Source organism: Oncorhynchus mykiss, chromosome 16, assembly GCF_013265735.2.
Source record: "Oncorhynchus mykiss isolate Arlee chromosome 16, USDA_OmykA_1.1, whole genome shotgun sequence".
Classification (NCBI taxonomy): Eukaryota; Metazoa; Chordata; class Actinopteri; order Salmoniformes; family Salmonidae; genus Oncorhynchus; species Oncorhynchus mykiss.
The window spans coordinates 64,365,866-64,391,472 of NC_048580.1; the positions used below are offsets into that span (position 1 = coordinate 64,365,866).

At 42.9% G+C, this 25,607-nt stretch overlaps 1 protein-coding gene and 1 non-coding gene across 2 annotated transcripts in view; one reads left to right on the top strand and one right to left on the bottom strand.

Moving 5' to 3' along the window:
• The window catches only part of LOC110492536 (NUAK family SNF1-like kinase 1), a 43,094-nt gene extending 17,621 nt beyond the window's left edge, over positions 1-25,473 (bottom strand). Inside the window, exons 1-4 of the mRNA XM_021566940.2 lie at positions 24,734-25,473; positions 7,022-7,142; positions 6,777-6,928; positions 1,100-1,165 (exon numbers count right to left, since the gene is read on the bottom strand). Coding sequence (XP_021422615.2) covers positions 1,100-1,165; positions 6,777-6,928; positions 7,022-7,142; positions 24,734-25,057 — 663 coding nt within the window. The 5' untranslated portion in view covers positions 25,058-25,473. The remainder of the gene's footprint in view (positions 1-1,099; positions 1,166-6,776; positions 6,929-7,021; positions 7,143-24,733) is intronic.
• Positions 870-940, top strand: trnag-gcc. The gene has a single exon. It is a non-coding gene; the product is annotated as a tRNA-Gly (tRNA).
• Positions 25,474-25,607: the final 134 nt, after the last annotated feature.

Consider the following 25,607-nt stretch of genomic DNA (forward strand, 5'->3'; position numbering starts at 1 on the left):
CAAGGCACTGTAGCATTCACCTGGCATCTGCCAAACACAGATGGTCCGTCAGACTGCCAGAGTCAGAGTCCAATCAGCTTTACGCTGATGCTTGGCATTGCGCATGGTGGCCATATAGTGTATTTTTACATGGTAGTCTACATGTTACATCATTTCTGATAACCTTTCATATGGATTACATTTGTAAACTCATTCATTATGGATAAACTTCTAGAAAAATTATTTTAGATCACTCGGGTATCGCTCAAGTTTATTTTCAAATCCTTGTCATAAACAGGCTCTAGGTGCTAGGCCATGTAAAAACACTACACATTGTACCTACCTAAAACTAGTCTACCATGCAAAAAATACAAGTGATTATAAGACGGGCACTATAAATACATTGTACTACCTATAACTGGTCTATCATGCAACAACAACAAAAAGCTAATTAAAGACGACATCTGTTTTTAATGGTCCTTCGAGCCGAATAGTTAAATACTAATTCAACATTTTGTTTCACTTCACCCTGACTGTTAGAAATACTCTGTCCCATAGAATGATATATCAAAGCATTGGTGGTTCAGTAGTAAACTTCTCGTCTGCCATTCGGGAGGCCCGGGTTGATTCCCGGCCAATGTGTGGACTATTTTGGGGTATAAGCAGGATCTCGCTACACACTTGAATTTAAACTCCTGAAAATACCCAGAAACACAAATCTAAGTGCATGAGCTATATCAACCTATTTTCAAACTACTTCTCTACATTTTTGTCCTTTATGTTTCTTTAAACCCCTTCCAGTCGTTCTCTCCTATTTTCAACTCCTCCCTTCTGCTTCACACCACCCCCACTGTGTTGTGAGACCTGGAATAAACTATCATAGCAGCTCAGCATTGGTGGTTCAGTGGTAGAATTCTCGCCTGCCACGCGGGAGGCCCGGGTTCGATTCCCGGCCAATGCAGGCATGTCCTTTTAAAATAACTACCCTTTTCACTAACTGGATGACAGGCACAAGGTCTGAACCATAAGCGGGAAAATCTGTAGAATCACATTTTCAATATACCAATAGGAGGGTTCGATTTTAACCAATACATTTTTTAAATTCTTTGTGTGTTCTCACCTTGACGTTCAGGTCCTGGTCTAGTAGAATGTTCTCCAGCTTCAGATCTCGATGGACCACACCATTCTGAAGGAGAGGGAAAGAGACAATCAAGTAAAGTACCACTATTACACACAGATCTTTACACACGCACAGATTCTTCACCCCCTTGATGTTTTTCTAGGAAGACACTGCTGTGTTGATTTAGGAACTAGAGAGCAGATGACATTTACACAAACATGGCCTGAATACATAAGTGGAGGTCCAGTGTGTGTTTGTGTTTTGTGTGTGATATCAATCATTTTGTAACACAGTTGCTGTATAGAGATTCAAGAGAAATAGGGAACAGATGAAGAGTACAAAAGAACAGCTTAAAAGAGGAGAGATGAAAATGTAATTGTCTAATTGACATTGAAAGGTCATTCTCATGATATGAGTGTTTGATTCAATGATTAATCCACGAGCATACAGTACTGGTGAATGGTCAACAGTATACAGTCAGTGTGTGTAAACCTTGTCTGTGTTTGTTAGTCGATTCCTAGTTTGTCTTTCAATTAGCTTTCCTTAATTATTTTGGATTGTTCAGTTATCCCTCCTTCTGTCTTTCATTGTATTATCACAATTAACAATCCAGCTCCATAACAAACCCAACATGTACAGATGAATTCGCTAATGTAGTATAACGATATTGAAGAGAGAAAGAGGGGGTATTAGAGTTTGCTACAGGAAAATATGAATAGCACAGCAGAGGTCAATTCAGGCGAAGAGTGAACGTGAGAGAGCGAATAAGATAAAGAGGAGGGGGGAGGGAGAGACTGAGACATGAATAGGGAAAGAGAGAGGTTTATGTGGCGTGTCTTTTAAAAACTTTCATTTTCCCCTGAAGCCTAAATACTTCCTGCTAAAGCTGCATACCTCAGAAGCATTCTAAATAATTCACGCGTTCCGGAACACTCATGTCTATTTTAGAACACTATTTGAGGTCAGACAACTAGAGGATGCAGCATCGAGCTCCAAAGCTAAAATAGCGAGGGGTCTTTTTTGTTCTTCATTCAAATGTAGTGGTTTGAGATTGGGGGATAATTTAGCCATCTGGTGTTAAGCAGTATCAGCTATGAGCTAGCTCTGGTGTGCACACATGCATGTGGTTTATTCCACTGAAGAGCTTTATCCCAAAACTCTGCCAATAGGTGTTCACTATTTCCTAAGTCTCCTATTTCCTCCATTTCTGCACCAACTAGGAAATTTAGCTTTTTAACTTTTACCACGACACAATTCTATAAACTAAGAAAGTGAAATGTCCGAATAATGGTAAAGAAGGATTTATTTCAGATTTGATTTCTTTCATCACATTCCCAGTGGGTCAGAAGTTTACATACACACAATTAGTATTTGGTAGCATTGCCTTTAAATTGATAAACTTGGGTCAAACGTTTCAGGTAGCCTTCCACAAGCTTCCCACAATAATTTTGAATTTTGGCCCATTCCTCCTGACAGAGCTGGTGTAACTGAGTCAGGTTTGTAGGCCTCCTTGCTCGCACACGCTTTTTCAGTTCTGCCCACAAATGTTCTATAGGATTGAGGTCAGGGCTTTGTGATGGCCACTCAAATACCTTGACTTTGTTGTCCTTTAGCCATTTTGCCACAACTTTGGAAGTATGCTTGGGGTCATTGTTCATTTGGAAGACACATTTGCGACCAAGCTTTAACTTCCTGACTGTGGTCTTGAGATGTTGTTCAATATATTCACATAATTTTCCTGCCTCATGATGCAACCTATTTTGTGAAGTGCACCAGTACCTCCTGCAGCAAAGCACCCCCACAACATGATGCTGCCACCCCCATTCATCACGGTTGGGATGGTGTTCTTCGGCTTGCAAGCCTCCCCCTTTTCCTCCAAACACATTCAATGGTCATTATGGCCAAACAGTTATATTTTTGTTTCATCAGACCAGAGGACATTTCTCCAAAAAGTACGATCTTTGTCCCCATGTGCAGTTGCAAACTGTAGTATGGCTTTTTTTATGGCGGTTTTGGAGCAGCGGCTTCTTCCTTGCTGAGCGGCCTTTCAGGTTATGTCGATATAGGACTCATTTTAATGTGGATATAGATATTTTTGTACCGGTTTCCTCCAGCATCTTCACAATGTCCTTTGCTGTTGTTCTGGGATTGATTTGCACTTTTCGCATCAAAGTACGTTCATCTCTAAGAGACAGAACGTGTCTCCTTCCTGAGCGGTATGTCGGTGTGGTCCTATGATGTTTATACTTGCGTACTATTGTTTGTACAGATGAACGTGGTACCTTCAGGCGTTTGGGAATTGCTCCCAAGGATGAACCAGACTTGTGGAGGTCTTGGCTGATTTCTTTTGATTTTCCCATGATGTCAAGCAAAGAGGCACTGAGTTTGAAGGTAGGCCTTGAAATACATCCACAGTACACCTCCAATTGACTCAAATTATGTCAATTAGCCTATCAGAAGCTTCTAAAGCCATGACATCATTTTCTGGAATTTTCCAAGCTGTTTAAATGCAGAGTCAACTTAGTGTATGTAAACTTCTGACCCTCTGGAATTGTGATACAGTGAGTTTTAAGTGAAATAATCTGCCTGTAAACAATTGTTGGAAAAATGTCCTAATGTCCTAACCGACTTGCCAAAACTATAGTTTGTTAACAAGAAATTTGTGGAGTGGTTGAAAAACAAGTTTTAATGACTCCAACCTAAGTGTATGTAAACGTCTGACTTCAACTGTAATTCTCCTTTTACCCACAAGGTTTTCCTCTGGTATTAGGAGTAGGATTTTGTGGGTTTAGCTGTGCAATGTTTGCCTGTTGCTTCATTTCACACCCTGAGAAGAGAAACTGCCGTGATCAGGATTTTTTGGGATTAGCTCACAGGTGGCTGGTGTCACCTTAACTGGGGAGGACAAGCTCATTGTATTGGCTGGAACAGAATTAATGGTATCAAACACATGGTTTACAAATGTTTTAGTATCACTCCATTCACTCTATTTCAGCCATTATTATGAGCCGTCCTCCCCTCACCAGCCTCCTGTGGCTTAGCAGTACCAGGTTTGCCTGTTGCTCCGTTTTACACTAAGTGGGTTAATTGCAACCAACATTGAGCACTGCCTCAACATGAGGTGAACTCTCGTTAAACAATAAATATGTGCTAAAATCACCCGCCCACACACCATACACACACCATACTACTGCTCCCTAAAGCTGATCTCAGTGTGGGAAGTTTTCCAATACCTTGAAAAGAAGGGCACCTATTGGTAGATGGGTACAAATTTGAACAATCAGACATTTAATTAGATATATATATATATATATATATATATATATATATATATATATATATATATATATCGGTACCAAAATGTTATGATACTCATGATACCAACATTTTAGAATACGTAGTACGTAGTACTGTTTTATATACAGTGCCTTGCGAAAGTATTCGCCCCCCTTGAACTTTGCGACCTTTTGCCACATTTCAGGCTTCAAACATAAAGATATAAAACTGTATTTTTTTGTGAAGAATCAACAACAAGTGGGACACAATCATGAAGTGGAACGACATTTATTGGATATTTCAAACTTTTTTATCAAATCAAAAACATTTTTTCCCATTCCTCCTTGCAAAACAGCTCGAGCTCAGTGAGGTTGGATGGAGAGCATTTGTGAACAGCAGTTTTCAGTTCTTTCCACAGATTCTCGATTGGATTCAGGTCTGGACTTTGACTTGGCCATTCTAACACCTGGATATGTTTATTTTTGAACCATTCCATTGTAGATTTTGCTTTATGTTTTGGATCATTGTCTTGTTGGAAGACAAATCTACGTCCCAGTCTCAGGTCTTTTGCAGACTCCATCAGGTTTTCTTCCAGAATGGTCCTGTATTTGGCTCCATCCATCTTCCCATCAATTTTAACCATCTTCCCTGTCCCTGCTGAAGAAAAGCAGGCCCAAACCATGATGCTGCCACCACCATGTTTGACAGTGGGGATGGTGTGTTCAGCTGTGTTGCTTTTACGCCAAACATAACGTTTTGCATTGTTGCCAAAAAGTTCAATTTTGGTTTCATCTGACCAGAGCACCTTCTTCCACATGTTTGGTGTGTCTCCCAGGTGGCTTGTGACAAACTTTAAACGACACTTTTTATGGATATCTTTAAGAAATGGCTTTCTTCTTGCCACTCTTCCATAAAGGCCAGATTTGTGCAATATACGACTGATTGTTGTCCTATGGACAGAGTCTCCCACCTCAGCTGTAGATCTCTGCAGTTCATCCAGAGTGATCATGGGCCTCTTGGCTGCATCTCTGATCAGTCTTCTCCTTGTATGAGCTGAAAGTTTAGAGGGACGGCCAGGTCTTGGTAGATTTGCAGTGGTCTGATACTCCTTCCATTTCAATATTATCGCTTGGACAGTGCTCCTTGGGATGTTTAAAGCTTGGGAAATCTTTTTGTATACAAATCCGGCTTTAAACTTCTTCATAACAGTATCTCGGACCTGCCTGGAGTGTTCCTTGTTCTTCATGATGCTCTCTGCGCTTTTAACGGACCTCTGAGACTATCACAGTGCAGGTGCATTTATACGGAGACTTGATTACACACAGGTGGATTGTATTTATCATCATTAGTCATTTAGGTCAACATTGGATCATTCAGAGATCCTCACTGAACTTCTGGAGAGAGTTTGCTGCACTGAAAGTAAAGGGGCTGAATAAAAAGTTTGAAGTATCCAATAAATGTCGTTCCACTTCATGATTGTGTCCCACTTGTTGTTGATTCTTCACAAAAAAATACAGTTTTATATCTTTATGTTTGAAGCCTGAAATGTGGCAAAAGGTCGCAAAGTTCAAGGGGGCCGAATACTTTCGCAAGGCACTGTAGTACACTGATTTTGTTCCTCCAACCAATCAAAAGAACCCGCTGGGCAACAGCAGCTTGTCTCTTAATGTGCCCGTCCACTTGTCTTGTATGCCAATATAACGTGCGGCGTATGTCATCAACCAGTAACATCCCTGTAGAGGTCGACCGTTTAATCGGAATGGCCGATTAATTCGGGCAGATTTCAAGTTTTCATAACAATCGGAAATCGGTATTTTTGGAACCGTGAGTTTTGTGATCCGTTGCACCACCACTGTCTAGCAATGATTAACAACCAGCTTGGCAGAGCTTGAAGAGTTTAAAAATAATAATAAATGGGTAAATATTGTGCAGTCCAGGTGTGCAGAGCTCTAAGAGACTTACCCAGAAAGACAGCTGTAATTGCTGCTAAAGGTGATTCTAACATGTATTGACTCTGGGTTGAATACTTAGCCAATAGCTAATCAAGATATATTAGTGTTTTATTTTACATTATAAATAAATAAAAAATTATAATCTTCGACCTTGACAGAGTATTTTGTGTAGATTGTATAAAAAAAATGACATTTTAATTTGAATCATACTTTGTAACAAAATGTGGAAAAAGTAATGGGAACTGAATACTTTCTTAATTAAGGCACTGTAACTGTATAAAGTATTCCCCCCGTCACTACTGAAAAGAGAAACTGCAGCACACGCGGATATAGGATTCATCACATTATTTAGCAAATAATTATGCTAATTGAAATACAATGATTGCGTGTGCGTGCGAACGCTCATGCATTTCTGTGTGAGCCTGTGCAGCATGCATGTGTGTGTTTACCGTGTGGCAGTAGTGCACGGCGGAGGTGATTTGTCTGAAGATGTCTCTGGCCTCTGTCTCCACCAGTCTCCTCCTCTCATTGACGTAGTCATACAACTCCCCTCTGCTGGCGTACTCCATCACTATCACTATCTTATCACGACTCTCAAACACTACACAGGGAGAGCACAGAGAAAGGTTACATTGTGTGTGTACGTATGCGTGTTTTCCTTTCAGTGTGTGTGTGCGTGTGTGTGTATTCTCACCCTCGTGGAAGCGTATGATGTAGGGGTGTTTGAGGGCGGAGGTGATTTCTATCTCTCTCTGGATATGAACTCTGTCCAGATCATCAGTGATGCTCTCCTTACGAATCGACTTGATGGCCACCTGAGAACACACAACACCAGACACACACACAGCGTTAGACTTCATTACGGTTACACACACCTCCGAGCTACAAACACAGCACACAGACAGACACACTTAAGAATGTTAATGGCACAGGCACACACACAAACGATACAATGCTAGACATTGCTAGGTGACGCACATCTGCACAAACAAAGTTCCTTCATAGTCAATATGATGATGCTCATAAATCAATGAACACAGTGTCACTGGGTAACGTTGGCAACCTCTTTTCTTCTGGTCTATAGAGTAGTCTTTCTTCTATCTGGTTTATAGCGTAGGCTAAAAATCACATACTGTGAGCTAGTGATGGGTGAAAAAAATCGATAGTTACATATCGGGATATTATTTTTGACAATATATTGTATAGTTTTGACAATATTGCAATATTATTTTTGCGCTAGTTGGCTATACATGCACCAAAACTCCAGTATGTTTCCTTCATAGCTTGTTCTTCATCTTCTTTTTAAACAGGGAGCCAATTTGTTTTCAGCACTTATTTCAATGACTAATCAAAACTAGTTTTCTCATGGCTCTCTTTTCCCTCTGCAACAGACATGGTGAGTGAGCAATTTGATGGAAACAGCGAATTGCAATAAAATCACAGTATCGAATCGCAATACATATAGCATCGTGAGAATCGCAATACATATTGTATCGGCACCTAAGTATCGTGATAATATCGTATCTTGAGGTCCCTGGAAATTCCCAGCCTTACCATGATCCAGGCGTAACCATGGTGATACTTTATTTGTCCCTGTTGTTCGTCTGTCCAGGGTTTGGTCCCAGCAACAAGAGATTCCTGACTAGTTAAATCCTCGGCCAACACTTAATTCATTCACTCTTCCTTATCTCGTTCAAACTTAATTTGCCTCGTTAAGGAAGACAGGCAAACACTGACAATCACACAATTCACAAGTTTGCAAACACAGAAGTCCCTGGGTAGAGGTGAAACTTGGGGTTTAGGGGTGAAGGGTGACTGCAGGCAGAGGCTGCAGTGTTCACACACTGTTCACTTAATCTCACACACACTCAACCCCCAAAACCCCTGGCACACACACACACCCCTGAAAATGTTTTGTGTGAAGCGTCAACCTGATACGTAAGAGTTATTCAACCCTGTGGCATTATATCAACCACTAGGGTTCTCAAAGCTAGCACTCTCTCGCTCTCTGAGGACCACTGTTCTTCCAGTTGGGTCACAGTTCTAGAATTCTCAGCTGCCGGAAAGAACTCTGGGACATCAGAAGATGGTATTCACACGCTCTCTGGGCCAACAGTTACAAAACACACACACACACACACTCCAGGGACTCTCTGACTTAGATACTCATGCTTGCTTGATCAGCCACCAGAGATCCATGTCTTGTAAACTGTGTGGACGTGCTAGCAGGGTAATGTCCCACTAGAGAGAACAATGATGTAACCACACCTCGGAGTTTCCCTACAGACTCCACGTCTCATCTGATCATGTAGGGGATTGTATGTATGTATGTATGTATGTATGTATGTATGTATGTATGTATGTGTGTATGTGTGTGTGTGAGAGAGAGAGAGAGAGAGAGAGAGAGAGAGGGAGAGAGAGAATGCATGTGTGTGAGCGCATGCCTGTGTTCATTGAACTATTAGTCAAAGTATCTGAATGACCTCTAAAAATATGTGGATCATTTCAATCATTTGTTTGTGTAAAATACTGAAGGCTGATCCGGGAGGACCATGAATAACAGGTATTACTAGATAGATACATGTGCCAGAGTATATGGTTCAGCCACCACAGCTCTGTCGGGTATGGAACGCCATTTGGGTCTTATACACGTCTTATACACGTCAATTAACGCTATCTGACATGTAAAATAAGCTTGACCCGAATATGACTGTACGTCACATAATAATTTAACACGCTCATATATTTTTACATAGTTATTACACATTGATGACACTATAACTCGTATTCCATGTCACAACGATTCACCCATACGTATGCTATGATGCTGGTAAAGGTTTTTGTCTGGCGCCCGTGCCGCTGCCGGATGAGCGCAGACACACTTCCCCAAGCTCTGGACAGTGCTGGTCGTAAAAAAGCTAGCTAGCTGATGGATGCACACAATGTTCTTCCCCAAAAACATAGCAAAACGACACAACCTAGCTAGCTAACTACCGAGCTAAGTGTCGTCATCTAAAATACCCATACATTTATAAGACAGTTTTTATTTGATTAATGGTGGTCGATGTGGGTCCGACCATAGCTAGCCACAATAAGGATTAGCCACAATAGTGGAATTTGAGGGTTGCCTTCAAAATGAAAGTCATGCAAATAATACATATAGTGAAATCATGCCATAATGGAACAACAGATCATGTGAAACGAGGTTGGAATGTTCTTATATAAATTCAACAAAAGACAATACTTTGTTAATTTGACAAAGATCTGTTGAAATCACATTGGATGTATTAGACTTTAGAATTTCATTGGGGACATACTTATTTCACTGTACAGCCTTACCTATAGATTGTGGATCAATGACATGGGGTATCAGTCTACTCAGTGACACCCACAGAACATTCGCGTCGTAGCTCTTATTGCGGGACTCTGAAACAACTGTGAATTGAGCCACATTTATTGTACCAGTCAACCTACGTGAATTGAACACTATTCCAGAGGAAAAACTGTACAAAGTGGATGTTTTTGAGCCTAATAACTCTTGAGGAGGACTTTGGGGAAAAAAAGCACTTGGGTACTGAGTAGGCTGATATCCCATTTCATTGATCCCAAATCTTTAGGTAAGGCTGTACACTGCAATATGAATGTCAATATGCACAATAGGGTGACTGGGGAGGTGATTTCCCACAGTCAAAGTCCCGCAATAAGAGCTACGACGCTAATATTTCCGTAAACTCTTCACAGCGATTACAGCCTCGAGTCTTCTTGGGTATGATGTTACAAGCTTGGCACACCTGTATTTGGGGAGTTTCTCCCAAATAGAATCTTCTTTTCATGGTATGAGAGTACTTTAGGTGCCTTTTGGCAAACTCCAAGCGGGCTGTCATGTGCCTTTTACTGAGGAGTGGCTTCCGTCTGGCTACAGAAATATACCATAAAGGCCTGATTGGTGGAGTGCTGCAGAGGTGGTTGTCCTTCTTGAAGGTCCTCCCATCTCCACAGAGGAACTCTGGAGCTCTGTCAGAGTGACCATCGGCTTCTTGGTCACCTCCCTGAACATGGCCCTTCTCCCCGGATGGCTCAGTTTAGGAAGTCTTGGTGGTTCCAAACATCTTCCCTTTAAGAATGATGGAGGCCACTGTGTTCTTGTGGATCTTCAATGCTGCAGACATTTTTTGGTACCCTTCCCCAGATCTGTGCCTCGACACAATCCTGTCTCGGAGCTCTACGGACAATTCCTTTGACCTCTGACATGCACTGTCAACTGTGGGACCTTATATAGACAGATGTGTGCCTTTCCAAATCATGTCCAATCAATTGAATTTACCACAGGTGGACTCCAATCAAGTTGTAGAAACATCAAGGATGATCAATGGAAACAGGATGCATCAGTCTCATAGCGATGGGTCTGAATCATTATGTAAATACGTTTTTTCGTTTTTATAAATTAGCAACAATTCTGAAAAACTGTTTTCGCTTTGTCATTATGGGGTATTGTGTGTAGATTGACAAGGATTTTTATTTTATTTAATCCATTTTAGAATAAGACTGTAACGTAACAAAATGTGGAAAAAGTCCATGGGTCTGAATACTTTCCAAATGCACTGTAACAGGTAAATACAGTGCCTTGCGAAAGTATTCGGCCCCCTTGAACTTTGCGACCTTTTGCCACATTTCAGGCTTCAAACATAAAGATATAAAACTGTATTTTTTTTGTGAAGAATCAACAACAAGTGGGACACAATCATGAAGTGGAACGACATTTATTGGATATTTCAAACTTTTTTAACAAATCAAAAACTGAAAAATTGGGCGTGCAAAATTATTCAGCCCCCTTAAGTTAATACTTTGTAGCGCCACCTTTTGCTGCGATTACAGCTGTAAGTCGCTTCGGGTATGTCTCTATCAGTTTTGCACATCGAGAGACTGACATTTTTTCCCATTCCTCCTTGCAAAACAGCTCGAGCTCAGTGAGGTTGGATGGAGAGCATTTGTGAACAGCAGTTTTCAGTTCTTTCCACAGATTCTCGATTGGATTCAGGTCTGGACTTTGACTTGGCCATTCTAACACCTGGATATGTTTATTTTTGAACCATTCCATTGTAGATTTTGCTTTATGTTTTGGATCATTGTCTTGTTGGAAGACAAATCTACGTCCCAGTCTCAGGTCTTTTGCAGACTCCATCAGGTTTTCTTCCAGAATGGTCCTGTATTTGGCTCCATCCATCTTCCCATCAATTTTAACCATCTTCCCTGTCCCTGCTGAAGAAAAGCAGGCCCAAACCATGATGCTGCCACCACCATGTTTGACAGTGGGGATGGTGTGTTCAGCTGTGTTGCTTTTACGCCAAACATAACGTTTTGCATTGTTGCCAAAAAGTTAAATTTTGGTTTCATCTGACCAGAGCACCTTCTTCCACATGTTTGGTGTGTCTCCCAGGTGGCTTGTGGCAAACTTTAAACGACACTTTTTATGGATATCTTTAAGAAATGGCTTTCTTCTTGCCACTCTTCCATAAAGGCCAGATTTGTGCAATATACGACTGATTGTTGTCCTATGGACAGAGTCTCCCACCTCAGCTGTAGATCTCTGCAGTTCATCCAGAGTGATCATGGGCCTCTTGGCTGCATCTCTGATCAGTCTTCTCCTTGTATGAGCTGAAAGTTTAGAGGGACGGCCAGGTCTTGGTAGATTTGCAGTGTTCTGATACTCCTTCCATTTCAATATTATCGCTTGCACAGTGCTCCTTGGGATGTTTAAAGCTTGGGAAATCTTTTTGTATCCAAATCCGGCTTTAAACTTCTTCACAACAGTATCTCGGACCTGCCTGGTGTGTTCCTTGTTCTTCATGATGCTCTCTGCGCTTTTAACGGACCTCTGAGACTATCACAGTGCAGGTGCATTTATACGGAGACTTGATTACACAAAGGTGGATTGTATTTATCATCATTAGTCATTTAGGTCAACATTGGATCATTCAGAGATCCTCACTGAACTTCTGGAGAGAGTTTGCTGCACTGAAAGTAAAGGGGCTGAATAATTTTGCACGCCCAATTTTTCAGTTTTTGATTTGTTAAAAAAAAAAAAAGTGAAATATCCAATAAATGTCGTTCCACTTCATGATTGTGTCCCACTTGTTGTTGATTCTTTCTCAAAAAAATACAGTTTTATATCTTTATGTTTGAAGCCTGAAATGTGGCAAAAGGTCACAAAGTTCAAGGGGGCCGAATACTTTCGCAAGGCACTGTATGTATAGGTGATAGTGAGGTGATCAGGATATAGGGTAAACAGAGTAGCAGCAGCATAGGCTATATGATGATTGTAAGTGAGTGGCTGTGCGTGTGTTGAGTCAATATGAATGTATGTGCATATTATGTGTGTGTGTTGGAGTGTCAGTGTGCATGAGTGTGTACTACAACCCTGTTGATGTGGAAGGGGTTTGTGCCCCCCCCTTTCCGGCACCACACTGCCAGGTCACTGACCTCTCATCGTCGCCAGTGATCAGACCTATCACTGTCTAGTCGTCAGCACACTTGACAATGTTGTTGGTATTGTGCATCACCACGCAGTCGTGGGTGAACAAGGAGTACAGAAGGGGACTAAGCACACATCCCTGTGGGGCCCCCGTGTTGAGGGTCAGCATGGCGGTCAGCCCGTCAGGAAGTCCAGGATCCAGTTGCAAAGAGAGGTGTTCAGTCCCAGGGTTCTAAACTTGGTGACGAGCTTGGAGGAGACAATGGTGTTCAATGCTGAGCTGTAGTGAATGAACAGCATTCTCACATTGTTATTCCTCTTATCTAGGTGGGTGAGGGCAGTGTGGAGTGCAATTGAGATTGAGTCGTCTATGGATCTGTTGGGGCGGTATGCACATTTGAGTGGGTCTAGGATGTCTGGGATGATGAAGTTGATGTGTGCCATAAACAGCTTCTCAAAGCACTTCATGATTACAGATGTGAGTGCTACAGGCGGGTAGTTATTGTGGCATGAAGCCTTAGAGTTATTGGGGACAGGAATGATGGTGGGACTTCTTGTACTTGTTCCTGTCCTCAGCCGTAGCCCACATGATCTTGAAAATCAAATCAACACTAGAACCACCTGACCTTTCAGCCTAAAAATACCCGCTAGAGAATGTTGAGAATGTTGCCGGGTGTCACATTTAGCATACGCTTCAGATGCATATCAACCTGCAAGGTGCACAAACAAACACCAAGCCTTGACAAATATTGCATAAACAATTGTAAAGCATGAATTGCATGAAGAAATATTAGTGGAAATATACCCATGTAAAAATATAACAAAAAATATTTGTTTAGATAGAGTAAAGGACATGTTTTGTATAATTCTACAAAGTCTACAAAGTAGGCCAAAAGCCAATTTCCAACACTTCCAGTCAAATGAGACATCAACATTCTAACAGTGTAATAAATCCATTTCATATTTCCTATGTGAAGAATAATAATTTGGTTGTGTTTATAAAAGTTGTAAGTAACATTAGAAAACTAAAAAACTACTATTTCAAAGAACATGAAAGTTCATTCGTTTATGTTACTCTAGGCCAGTGGTTCCCAAACTTTTCATAGTCCCCCTCTTTTGCACCAGGGTCAAATGTTGGTAAGCCTGCCACACACACACACACACACACACACACACACACACACACACACACACACACACACACACAAAACATAAGAATGAGAGTGAGTTGTTGTCACAACCCAGCTCGTGGGAAGTGAAAAAGACCTCTTATAGGACCAGGTGTCACACCCTGGTCAAAGTATTTTGTGTTTATCTTTATTTATTTGGTCAGGCCAGGGTGTGGCATGGGTTTTTGTATGTGGTGTGTATGTATGGGGATTGTAGCTAGTGGGGTGTTCTAGCTAAGTCTATGGCTGTCTGAAGTGGTTCTCAATCAGAGGCAGGTGTTTATCGTTGTCTCTGATTGGGAACCATATTTAGGCAGCCATATTCTTTGAGTTTGTCGTGGGTGATTGTCCTTAGTGTCCTGATGTAATTGTTCTGTGTTAGGTTACACAAGTATAGGCTGTTTCGGTTTTCGTTAAGTTTATTGTTTTGGTAGTGTTTGTGTTTAGTGTGTTCCTTCATTAAACATGGATTGCAATAGACACGCCGCATTTTGGTCCGACTCTCCTTCTCATATAGAAAACCGTTACACCAGGGCACAAATAATAATCAATTTTGCTCTTTATTTTATTTTATCTTACATATAAAACCTTATTTGTTCATTGAAAATTGTGAATAACTTACCACAGGTTAATGAGAAGGGTGTGCTTGAAAGGATGCACATAACTCTGCAATGTTGGGTTGTATTGGAGAGTCTCAGTCTTAAATCATTTTCCACACACAGTCTGTGCCTGTATTTAGTTTTCATGCTAGTGAGGGCCGAGAATCCACTCTCACATACACTACCGTTCAAAAGTTTGGGGTCACTTAGAAATACTTGTTTTTGAAAGCACCTTTTTTGTCTCTTAAAATAACATCAAATTGATCAGAAATGCAGTGTAGATATTGTTAATGTTGTAAATTACTATTGTAGCTGGAAACGGTTGATTTTTAATGGAATATCTACATAGGCGTACAGAGGCCCATTATCAGCAACCATCACTCCTGTGTACCAATGGCACGTTGTGTTAGCTAATCCAAGTTTATCATTTTAAAAGACTAATTGATCATTAGAAAACCCTTTTGCAATTATGTTAGCACAGCTGAAAACTGTTGTGCTAATTAAAGAAGCAATAAAACTGGCCTTCTTTAGACTAGTTGAGTATCTGGAGCATCAGCATTTGTGGGTTCGATTACAGGCTCAAAATGGCCAGAAACAAAGACCTTTCTTCCGAAACTCGTCAGTTTATTCTTGTTCTGAGAACTTAAAGCTATTCCATGTGAGAAATTGCCAAGAAACTGAAGATCTCGTACAACGCTGTGTACTACTCCCTTCACAGAACAGAGCAAACTGGCTCTAACCAGAATAGAAAGAGGAGTGGGCGGCCCTGGTACATAACTGAGCAAGAGGACAAGTACATTAGTGTCTAGTTTGAGAAACAGACGCCTTACAAGTCCTCAACTGGCAGCTTCATTAAATAGTACCCTCAAAACACCGGTCTCAACGTCAACAGTGAAGAGGCGACTCCGGGATGCTGGCCTTCTAGGGATAATGAATCCAGTTGTTTGTGTCATCCGTTTCGGGAAAGTACCTTCATAATTGCGCACCCAACTCACTCAGGTGCTTCGCTATATCACATTTGACATTGTCCGTAAGCTTGAGTTTATTTACACACAAAAAAAATCATACAATGATGGAAAGACCTGTGTGTTGTCCTTGTTAATGCAGACAGAGAAGAGCTTCAAATTCTTAAATCATAGCCTCAATTTTGTCCTGCACATTGAATATAGTTGTGGAGAGTCCCTGTAATCCTAGATTCAGGTCATTCAGGCGAGAAAAAACATCACCCAGATAGGCCAGTAGTGTGAGAAAGTCATCATCAAGCAAGCAGTCAGACAAGTGAAAATTATGGTCAGTAAAGAAAACTTTAAGCTCGTCTCTCGATTCTAAACCATGTTTAAATTATTTTGCTCCTTGATAACTAGCACACTTCTGTATGTTGTAAAAGCATTACATGGTTGCTGCCAATATAAATTTGGATACTGCTTTAAAGCAGCACCAACTTAGCCACACAGTACTTTTAGTAGATTCCCTACAAAGATCAATACATTTTTTATGTTGTTGAATTCCATTTTAATGCCTGGAATCCGTGAGGGCCCTAATTATCATATTTGGACCCGAATGAGGCTCTCCACTCTACAAGCTCTCACAGTCTCACATCAGAATTAGATGTTCATCCATGTTTCTCAAACGTCAAATTTCAAAGTTATTTAAAATGTCAAATTTCAAAGTCTATAAGGCATTAACTCCAAATTCTTAAGGTTAGACATTAAATCCGAATGGTTAAGGTAAGGGTTACGGTTTGGGATAAGATTAAAACAAAAATATCAGCCTTTGAAATCAGAGGCATATGCTTATGCCCATCCTCCATCCCCATCCACAATGCCTTAGCAAAACCGAAACCTATTTGAATGTAACAGCGCTCACTGTTGCCCCCCTAGGATCATGTCACCTCCACCTTACCTGCCACCCTAGACCTACTTCAGTTTGCATACCGCCCCAACAGGTCCACAGACGATGCAATCGCCATCACAATGCCCTATCTGGACAAGAGGAATACCTACGTAAGAATGCAGCTCATTGATTACAGCTCAGCAATCAACACCATAGTACCCTCCAAGCTCATCATTAAGCTTGAGGCCCTGGGTCTCAACCCCACTCTGCGCAACTGGGTCCTTGACTTCCTGACTGGCCGCCCCCAGGTGGTGAAGGTAGGAAACAACATCTCCACTTTGCTGATCCTCAACACTGGGGCCCCACAAGGGTGCGTGCTCAGCCCCCTCCTGTACTCCCTGTTCACCAATGACTGCGTGGCCATGCACGCCGCCAACTCAATTATCAAGTTTACAGACAACACAACAGTAGTGAGCTTGATTACCAACAACGACAAGAGGGCACTCTGAGTGTGGTGTCAGGAAAACAACCTCTCACTCAACGTCAACAAAACAAAAGGAGATGATCGTGGACTTCAGGAAACAGCAGAGAGAGTACCACCCCCTATCCACATCGACGGGACAGTAGAGGAGGTGGAAAGTTAAGGACGTAGAGGAGGTGGAAAGTTAAGGAGGTAGAGGAGGTGGAAAGTTAAGGAGGTAGAGGAGGTGGAAAGTTAAGTTCCTCGGCGTGGGTCATTCTCATGAAACCATTAAAATACCATGGCAGTAATGATTTTAAATAGAAAACATCATAATGCATATATGATATGCATATATGATGAACAGAGAGAAGCAGTAGGGTAAAAGAGGGGTTGGCGGGTGGTGGGTGGTGGGACACAATGCAGATAGCCCGGTTAGCCAATGTGCGGGAGCACTGGTTGGTCGGCCCAATTGAGGTAGTATGTCATTGAATGTATACTTAAAGTGACTATGCATATATGATAAACAGAGAGTAGCAGCAGCGTAAAAAGAGGGGTTGGGGGGGGGCACACAATGCAAATAGTCCGGGTAGCCATTTTATTACCTGTTCAGGAGTCTTATGGCTTGGCTTGGGAGTAAAAACTGTTGAGAAGCCTTTTTGTCCTAAACTTGGCACTCCGGTACCACTTGCCATGCGGGCAGAGGAGGGGGGTGAAGGATGGTGGGGGAGAAGGGGGCAGTGGGCAGAGGAGGGGGGTGAAGGATGCTGGGGGAGAAGGGGGCAGTGGGCAGAGGAGGGTGGTGAACCACAACCTCAACACCACAATGGGACAGACAACACAGGACCCACCAACCCAATAGACCCCACCCCCCCATCATCTCCCCAAAATCCCCCAATTCCACTAACTGTATGAAGCCAAACGGAGCTGCTGCTCATGTTGGTATCTGCACTGATGGCGCAAAAGCCATGACAGGGAGACATAGTGCAGTGGTAACGCGTGTGCCAGCAGTTGCTCCCGACACCACTTGAACACACTACACTGCAGCATCCACTGAGAGGCTCTTGCTGCCAAGGGAAAGCCTGACAGCTTGAAAGACATTTTGGACACTACAGTGAAAATTGTTAACTTTGTTAAAGCAAGGCCCCTGAACTCTCATGTATTTTCTACACTATGCAATGTTATGGGCAGCGACCATGTAACGCTTTTACAACATACAGAAGTGTGCTGGTTATCAAGGGGAAAAGTATTGACACGTTTTTTTGAATTGAGAGACGAGCTTAAAGTTTTCTTTTTTGACGATCATTTTCACTTGTCTGACTGCTTGCATGATGACGAGTTTCTCACACGACTGGCCTATCTGGGTGATGTTTTTAATCACCAGAATGATCTGAATCTAGGATTACATGGACTCTCTGCAACTATATTCAATGTGTGGGACAAAATTGAGGCTATGATTAAGAAGTTGGAGCTCTTCTCTGTCTGCATTAACAACGACAACACACAGGTCTTTCCATCATTGTATGATTTTTTGTGTGCAAATGAACTCAAGCTTACGGACAATGTCAAATGCGACATAGCGAAGCACCTGAGTGAGATGGGTGCACAATTATGCAGGTACTTTCCCTAAACAGATGACACAAACAACTGGATTCGTTATCCCTTTCATGCCCTGCCTTCAGTCCACTTACCGTGGATTTACAAATTTAATCAGAAGCCACTGCCAGATTTCTGGATTGAGCTGTGCTCAGTGTATCCTGGCTTGGCAAATCGCGCTGTTAAGACACTGATGCCCTTTGCAACCACGTACCTATGTGAGAGTGGATTCTCGGCCCTCACTAGCATGAAAATTAAATACAGGCACAGACTGTGTGTGGGAAATTATTTAAGACTGAGACTCTCTCCAATACAACCCAACATTGCAGAGTTACGTGCATCCTTTCAAGCACACCCTTCTCATTAACCTTTGAGTTATTCCCAATTTTTGATGGACAAATAAGGTTTTATATGTAAGATGGTTAAATAAAAAGCAAAATTATTGATTATTATTATTGTTAATATTATTATTATTGCCCTGGTCCTATAAGAGCTCTTTGACACTTCCCATGAGCCAGGTTGTGACAAAAACCCACACTCATTCTTATGTTTAATAAATGTATTGTGTAATGTATGTGTGGCAGGCGTATGATGATGGCAAAAAACAACATTTGATACGCAGCTGAAGGTTGAATGTTTGAAGGGGTACGGAACTATAAAAAGTTTGGGAACCACTGTCCTAGAGCAAACAAAAAACTATACATACCTCGGCCTAAGGTCACAGGTAACTTCCACAAAGAAGTGAAAGAGCTCAGAGACAAGGCAAGAAGGGCCTTCTATGCCATCAAAATGAACATAAAATTCGACATACCAATTAGGATCTGGCTAAAAATACTTGAATCAGTTATAGAACCCATTGCCCTTCATAAAAGGAGATGATTGTGGACTACAGGAAAAGGAGGACCGAGCACACCCCATTCTCATCGATGGCACTGTAGTGGAGCAGGTTCAGAGCTTCAAGTTCCTTGGTGTCCACATCACCAACACCCAAGCACATCAAGACAGTCGTGAAGAGGGCACAACAAAACCTATTCCCCCTCAGGAGACTGAAAAGATTTGGCATGAGTCTTCAGATCCTCAAAAGGTTCTACAGCTGCACCATCAAGAGCATCAGTTGCTCGGCCTCCGACCGCAAGGCACTACAGAGGGATGTGCGAACAGCCCAGTACATCACTGGGGCCAAGCTTCCTTCCATCCAGGACCTCTACACCAGGCGGTGTCAGAGGAACGCCCTAAATATTGCCAAAGACTCCAGCCACCCAGGTCATGGACTGTCCTTCAAAAACAAACCCAATTCTGATAAACTCCCGTATCTACTGGGTGAAATGCCAGTGTGCCATCACGGCAGCAAGATTTGTGACCTGTTGCCACAAGAAAAGGGCAACCAGTGAAGAACAAACACCATTGTAAATACAACCCATATTTATGTTGATTTATTTTCCCTTTTCAACTTTAACTATTTGCGCATCGTTACAAGACTGTATACAGTGGAAATCGGAAGTTTAAATACACTTAGGTTGGAGTCATTAAAACTTGTTTTTCAACCACTCCACAAATGTCTTGTTAACAAACTATAGTTTTGGCAAGTTGGTTAGGACATCTACTTTGTGCATGACAACTAATGTTTCCAACAATTGTTTACAGACAGATTATTTCACTTAATCACAATTCCAGAGGGTCAGCTTGGAAAATTCCAGAAAAGTATGTTATGGCTTTAGAAGCTTCTGATAGGCTAATTGACATCATTTGAGTCAATTGGAGGTGTACCTGTGGATGTATTTCAAGGCCTATTTTCAAACTAAGTGCCTCTTTGCTTGACATCATGGGAAAATCATAGTATAAAGACCATGGGACCACGCAGCCGTCATACCGCTCAGGAAGGAGACGCGTTCTGTCTCCTAAATATGAAAGTACTGTGGTGTGTAAAGTGCAAATCAATCCCAGAACAAGAACAAAGGACCATGTTAAGATGCTGGAGGAAACAGGTACAAAAGTATCTATATCCAGAGTAAAACAAGTCCTATATCGACATAACCTGAAAGACCGCTCAGCAAGGAAGATGCCACTGCTCCAAAACCGCCATAAAAAAGCCAGATTACGGTTTGCAACTGCACATGGGGACAAAGATCATACTTTTTGGAGAAATGTCCTCTGGTCTGATGAAAGAAAAATAGAACTGGCCATAATGACCATCGCTATATTTGGAGGAATAGGGGGAGGCTTGCAAGCCATAGAACACCATCCCAACCGTGAAGCATGGGGGTGGCAGCATCATGTTGTGGGGGTGTTTTGCTGCAGGAGGGACTGGTGCACTTCACAACATAGATGGCATCATGAGGCGGGAAAATTATGTGGATATATTGAAGCAACATCTCAAGACATCAGTCAGGAAGTTAAAGCTTGGTCGCAAATGGGTCTTCCAAATGAACAATGACCCCAAGCATACCTCCAAAGTTGTGGCAAAATGACTTAAGGACAACAAAGTCAAGGTATTGGAGTGGCCATCACAAAGCCCTGACCTCAATCCTATAGAAACTTTGTGGGCAGAACTGAAAAAGTATGTGTGCAAGCAAGGAGGACTACAAACCTGACTCAGTTACACCACCTCTGTCAGGAGGAATGGACTAAAATTATCCCAACTTATTGTGGGAAGCTTGTGGAAGGCTTTAAACAATTTAAAGGCAATGCTACCAAACACTAATTGTGTGTATGTAAACTTCTGACCCACTGGGAATGTGATAAAAAAAATATAAGCTGAAATAAATCATTCTCTCTACTATTATTCTGACATTTCACATTCTTAAAATAAAGTGGTGATCCTAACTGACCTAAGACAGGGAATTTTTACTAGGAGTAAATGTCAGGAATTGTGAAAAACTGAGTTTAAATGTATTTGGCCTCGGTGTATGTAAACTTCTGACTTCAACAGTATATACGTAAAGACATTTCAAAAGTAATTTATTATTTTGGAACTTCTGTGAGTGTAACGTTTACTGTTTATTTCACTTTTGTTTATTATCTACTTCACTTGCTTTGGCAATGTTAACATGGTTCCCATGACAATAAAGCCCTTTGAATTGAAATGGTGGGGGAGAAGGGGGTAGTGGAGACTACATGAGGAAAGGAGGGAGGGCTAGCATTTGGTGAAAGGGCTTAGAGGTTGAGGGCGTAAAAGGGGTGTGAGAGGGGGCAGTGGAGAGCATGAGGGAGTGGGGAAGAGGGAAGCACAGAGTTAACAGAAGGAGAACTGAGAGCAGGGGGGGAGGCACAGGGTTAACAGAAGGAGAACTGAGAGCATGAGGGAGTGGGGAAGAGGGAGGCACAGGGTTAACAGAAGGAGAACTGAGAGCAGGGGGGGAGGCACAGGGTTAACAGAAGGAAAACTGAGAGCATGAGGGAGTGGGGAAGAGGGAGGCACAGGGTTAACAGAAGGAGAACTGGGGGCAGGGGGGGGGGGATGTCACTTCAGGCCTGCCTCCTGCCTTCCTCTGGGGCATTAAGACCTGACCAGCAGAGCACAGAGAAGGAGGGAAGAACACTCTGGGTTTTGCTCTCTTCTAGACACCTACGGGAACACACAGCATTCCTGAAAGGACAATGACTAGGGTGTGTGCTGAGAGAAAGAGTATGAGAGAGAGAGTGAGAGAGAAAGTGGGACACAGAGAGAGAAAGAGATGGAGTCATGAGTCTAAACATATTTAGTACAAATATAGAATTAGTGTACTTGCTGGGTGGCAGAGCCATATCTAACATAAGAGGGAGTTCAACTGCCCTCCTATAGTATGTCCAATAATGCAGTTTGCGCACATTCAGTCCCACATTCAGTCAGTGAAAGTGACCTACAACAAAGCTTACTGTACTGACATACCCCAGACTCTCCCCCTCCCAGCCTCTCTCCCTCCATCCCTCTCCCCTTCCCAGCCTCTCTCCCAGCCTCTCTCCCCCTCCCAGCCTCTCTCGCCCCTCCCAGCCTCTCTCCCCCTCCCAGCCTCTCTCCCTCCATCCCCTCCCAGCCTCTCTCCCTCCATCTCTCTCAGCCTCTCTCCCTCCATCCCTCTCAGCCTCTCTCCCTCCATGCCTCTCCCCCTCCCAGCCTCTCTCCCTCCATCCCTCTCCCAGCCTCTCTCCCTCCATCCCTCTCCCCTTCCCAGCCTCTCTCCCAGCCTCTCTCCCCCTCCCAGCCTCTCTCCCCCTCCCAGCCTCTCTCCCCCTCCCAGCCTCTCTCCCTCCATCCCCTCCCAGCCTCTCTCCCTCCATCCCTCTCAGCCTCTCTCCCTCCATCCCTCTCAGCCTCTCTCCCTCCATCCCTCTCAGCCTCTCCCCCTCCCAGCCTCTCCCCCTCCCAGACTCTCTCCCTCCATCCCTCTCCCCCTCCCAGACTCATCTCCATTAGCAGACCGTCTGTTCCAACCCTAATCTGGAGTCAATGCCCCGCCCCTCTATATTCCTTCCTTCTCTCCTTTTCCATAGACCCCCTCCACATCTTCCCCCTCCCCACCACATCTCTTCTTCATCTGTCCTTCTTCACTCAGACAACAGCTCCTGATCCTGTTTCTAAAAATATGGTCAATTTGTCTCAAGGAATTCTCAGTATGCACTGGCCACTGGCTCAAGGAATTCTACCACCATCTCGCTCTCCCTCTCTTCTATTCTTTATCCCCCGCTCTCCCTCTTCTATTCTTTATCCCTCGCTCTCCCTCTCTTCTATTCTTTATCCCCCGCTCTCCCTCTCTTCTATTCTTTATCCCCCGCTCTCCCTCTCTTCTATTCTTTATCCCTCGCTCTCCCTCTCTTCTATTCTTTATCCCTCGCTCTCCCTCTCTTCTATTCTTTATCCCTCGCTCTCCCTCTCTTCTATTCTTTATCCCTCGCTCTCCCTCTCTTCTATTCTTTATCCCTCGCTCTCCCTCTCTTCTATTCTTTATCCCTCGCTCTCCCTCTCTTCTATTCTTTATCTCCCGCTCTCCCTCTCTTCTATTCTTTATCTCCCGCTCTCCCTCTCTTCTATTCTTTATCTCCCGCTCTCCCTCTCTTCTATTCTTTATCCCCCGCTTTCCCTCTATTCTTTATCCCCCGCTCTCCAGTAAATGTAGGAAAGAGGGACTGGGTGTACAGTACAGTAGCAGACAGTGACAGGATTGGGCTAGTCTCCTAATCTGATATCCCATCAGATTATCTCTATAATAACATGTTTGTTTACTAAAAATCAGAAAGGGGTATCTATCTCTTTGTCTTCAGCTCACAGTAGACTGAAGGATTAAACCCTGAACTACGAGCAACAAAACCATTAAAACAAAACAATTCTCTCTCTCATAATGTATTATTTTTCTCAGGTACATTAATAGATAGCCAATAGCCATATTGCAAATCATATAATGCGCATGTCATATGGTTCTTTTCCCCTTTAGAATAACCAATCCTTCATTATCACACCTAGAATGGAACTATGTCTGTTACATTTGGTCTGTGTTTGGAAGGGAAAACCTAGTCAGTTGCACAACTGAATACATTCAACCAAAATGTGTCTTCCACATTTAACACCATGTCTGTCTTCAATGAAGTCTGGGGAGTAGTTGTTGTGGGATTAACTACCTCGCTGAAGGGCAGTTACTGCAGATGTTTACATATTTCGGTTACACTCTAACCGCTAGGCTGCCTGCCCTCCGTGTCTGTGTGTGGGCCTGGGTGCATGCCAGTGAGAGTGTGTGAGGGGTCAAGGGTAATGAGTCAGATAACGAGAAGGTGGCCTAGGCCCTCAGAAGGCCCCTGATCCCTGGCATAGCAGCGGGTATGAGCTAATCCACTACAGATGGCACACAAAGTACGCATCTATTCATTAGACCGATGACAACACCTTCCCCATACAATCTGTCCTCTATCACACATGAATAATTAATAACACACACAATACATCATTCTGATAAGAACCAAAACATAACTGAAGGACAGCTGCCTGAGACTTCCAGGCACAGCCAAGGGCAAGGGCAAGACACACACATCATCTGGGGTCCCTTTGTTTGAATGATTTGGCAAACGCACGATACAGGTAACAAACAAAATGTCAATAACAGATGCATATTTTGCCTTGGTACCCCTAACATAGAAGGCAGCACACATTCAGAAACATTTGGTTGCAATGATGAGTTGGTCTAATATCTGTAAAGTGAACATTTAGGTTATAATATGACATAAAAGGCTAACACATGGAAAGGAAGGACAGTATAGGATTGAGATAGACAGAGACATAGTTAATTGAAAAACAAACAAAAACACCTACTGTCTTCCTGGTCGTTCTCTCCACCGCCCTCTTCACTTTCCCGTAGGTGCCTTTTCCCAGCGTCTCCAATACCTCGTAGCGGTGTTTCAAATTGTGTTTATGTTGGTGCTTCTTCACTTCCACCGGCATAGAGCCACTTTCCCCGGTGTGGCTGGGGCGCTTGTCCCCGCTGAGGAGACGACGGCTGTCCAGACTTGAGGTCTCGGAGCCATCATCGCCGGTTTCGGTATCTGCCGTGTCCTGCATGTTGTCCCTCCGTTCTGACCGGTCTTCAGTGCTCATCACGCTGCTGCGGTGGTCTCTGCGAATTTCCCGCCTGCCCATCCTGGTCTCGCTCAGTGCGCACCTGTCGCAACTAGTTGCCTACTTGGCAGCGGAAATATTTCATAAACTGACACAGGATTTGTTATATTTCTTTATCCCTACAAACAACTAAAGGAAGCCTCAAATTGCTTAGTTTCATAGCAGATAGATGAAGCAACAAAACACCAGGCTACTATCAATGATTCACTCTGCTTGAGGACATTAAATGTCAAAGGGGTATTCGGTTAATAATCCCAGACATCAGCTCATTAGGGAAACCCCTGTTCCATTTGTCTCGCCTCCCGTTCTTATGCTGCTGTTCATACTCGCTCTCTCTCTTTCCTCTATCTGAAAACAAATCACAACAAATCAGCAGTGAGAACCACATGGTCCCATTGGGTTGGTGGATCCGCCCCAGTCCATACCGATGCCAGCTGTCATAGCAACATGCAGCGTCACACTAATTTAGGATCGTTTGGGCTTTCCGCCGACCTATTTCTGACCATGCCGAACAGTAGGAGAAGGAGAAGGAATGCTTGGCACGTAAGCAACGTCCTCGAGGAATGACCCG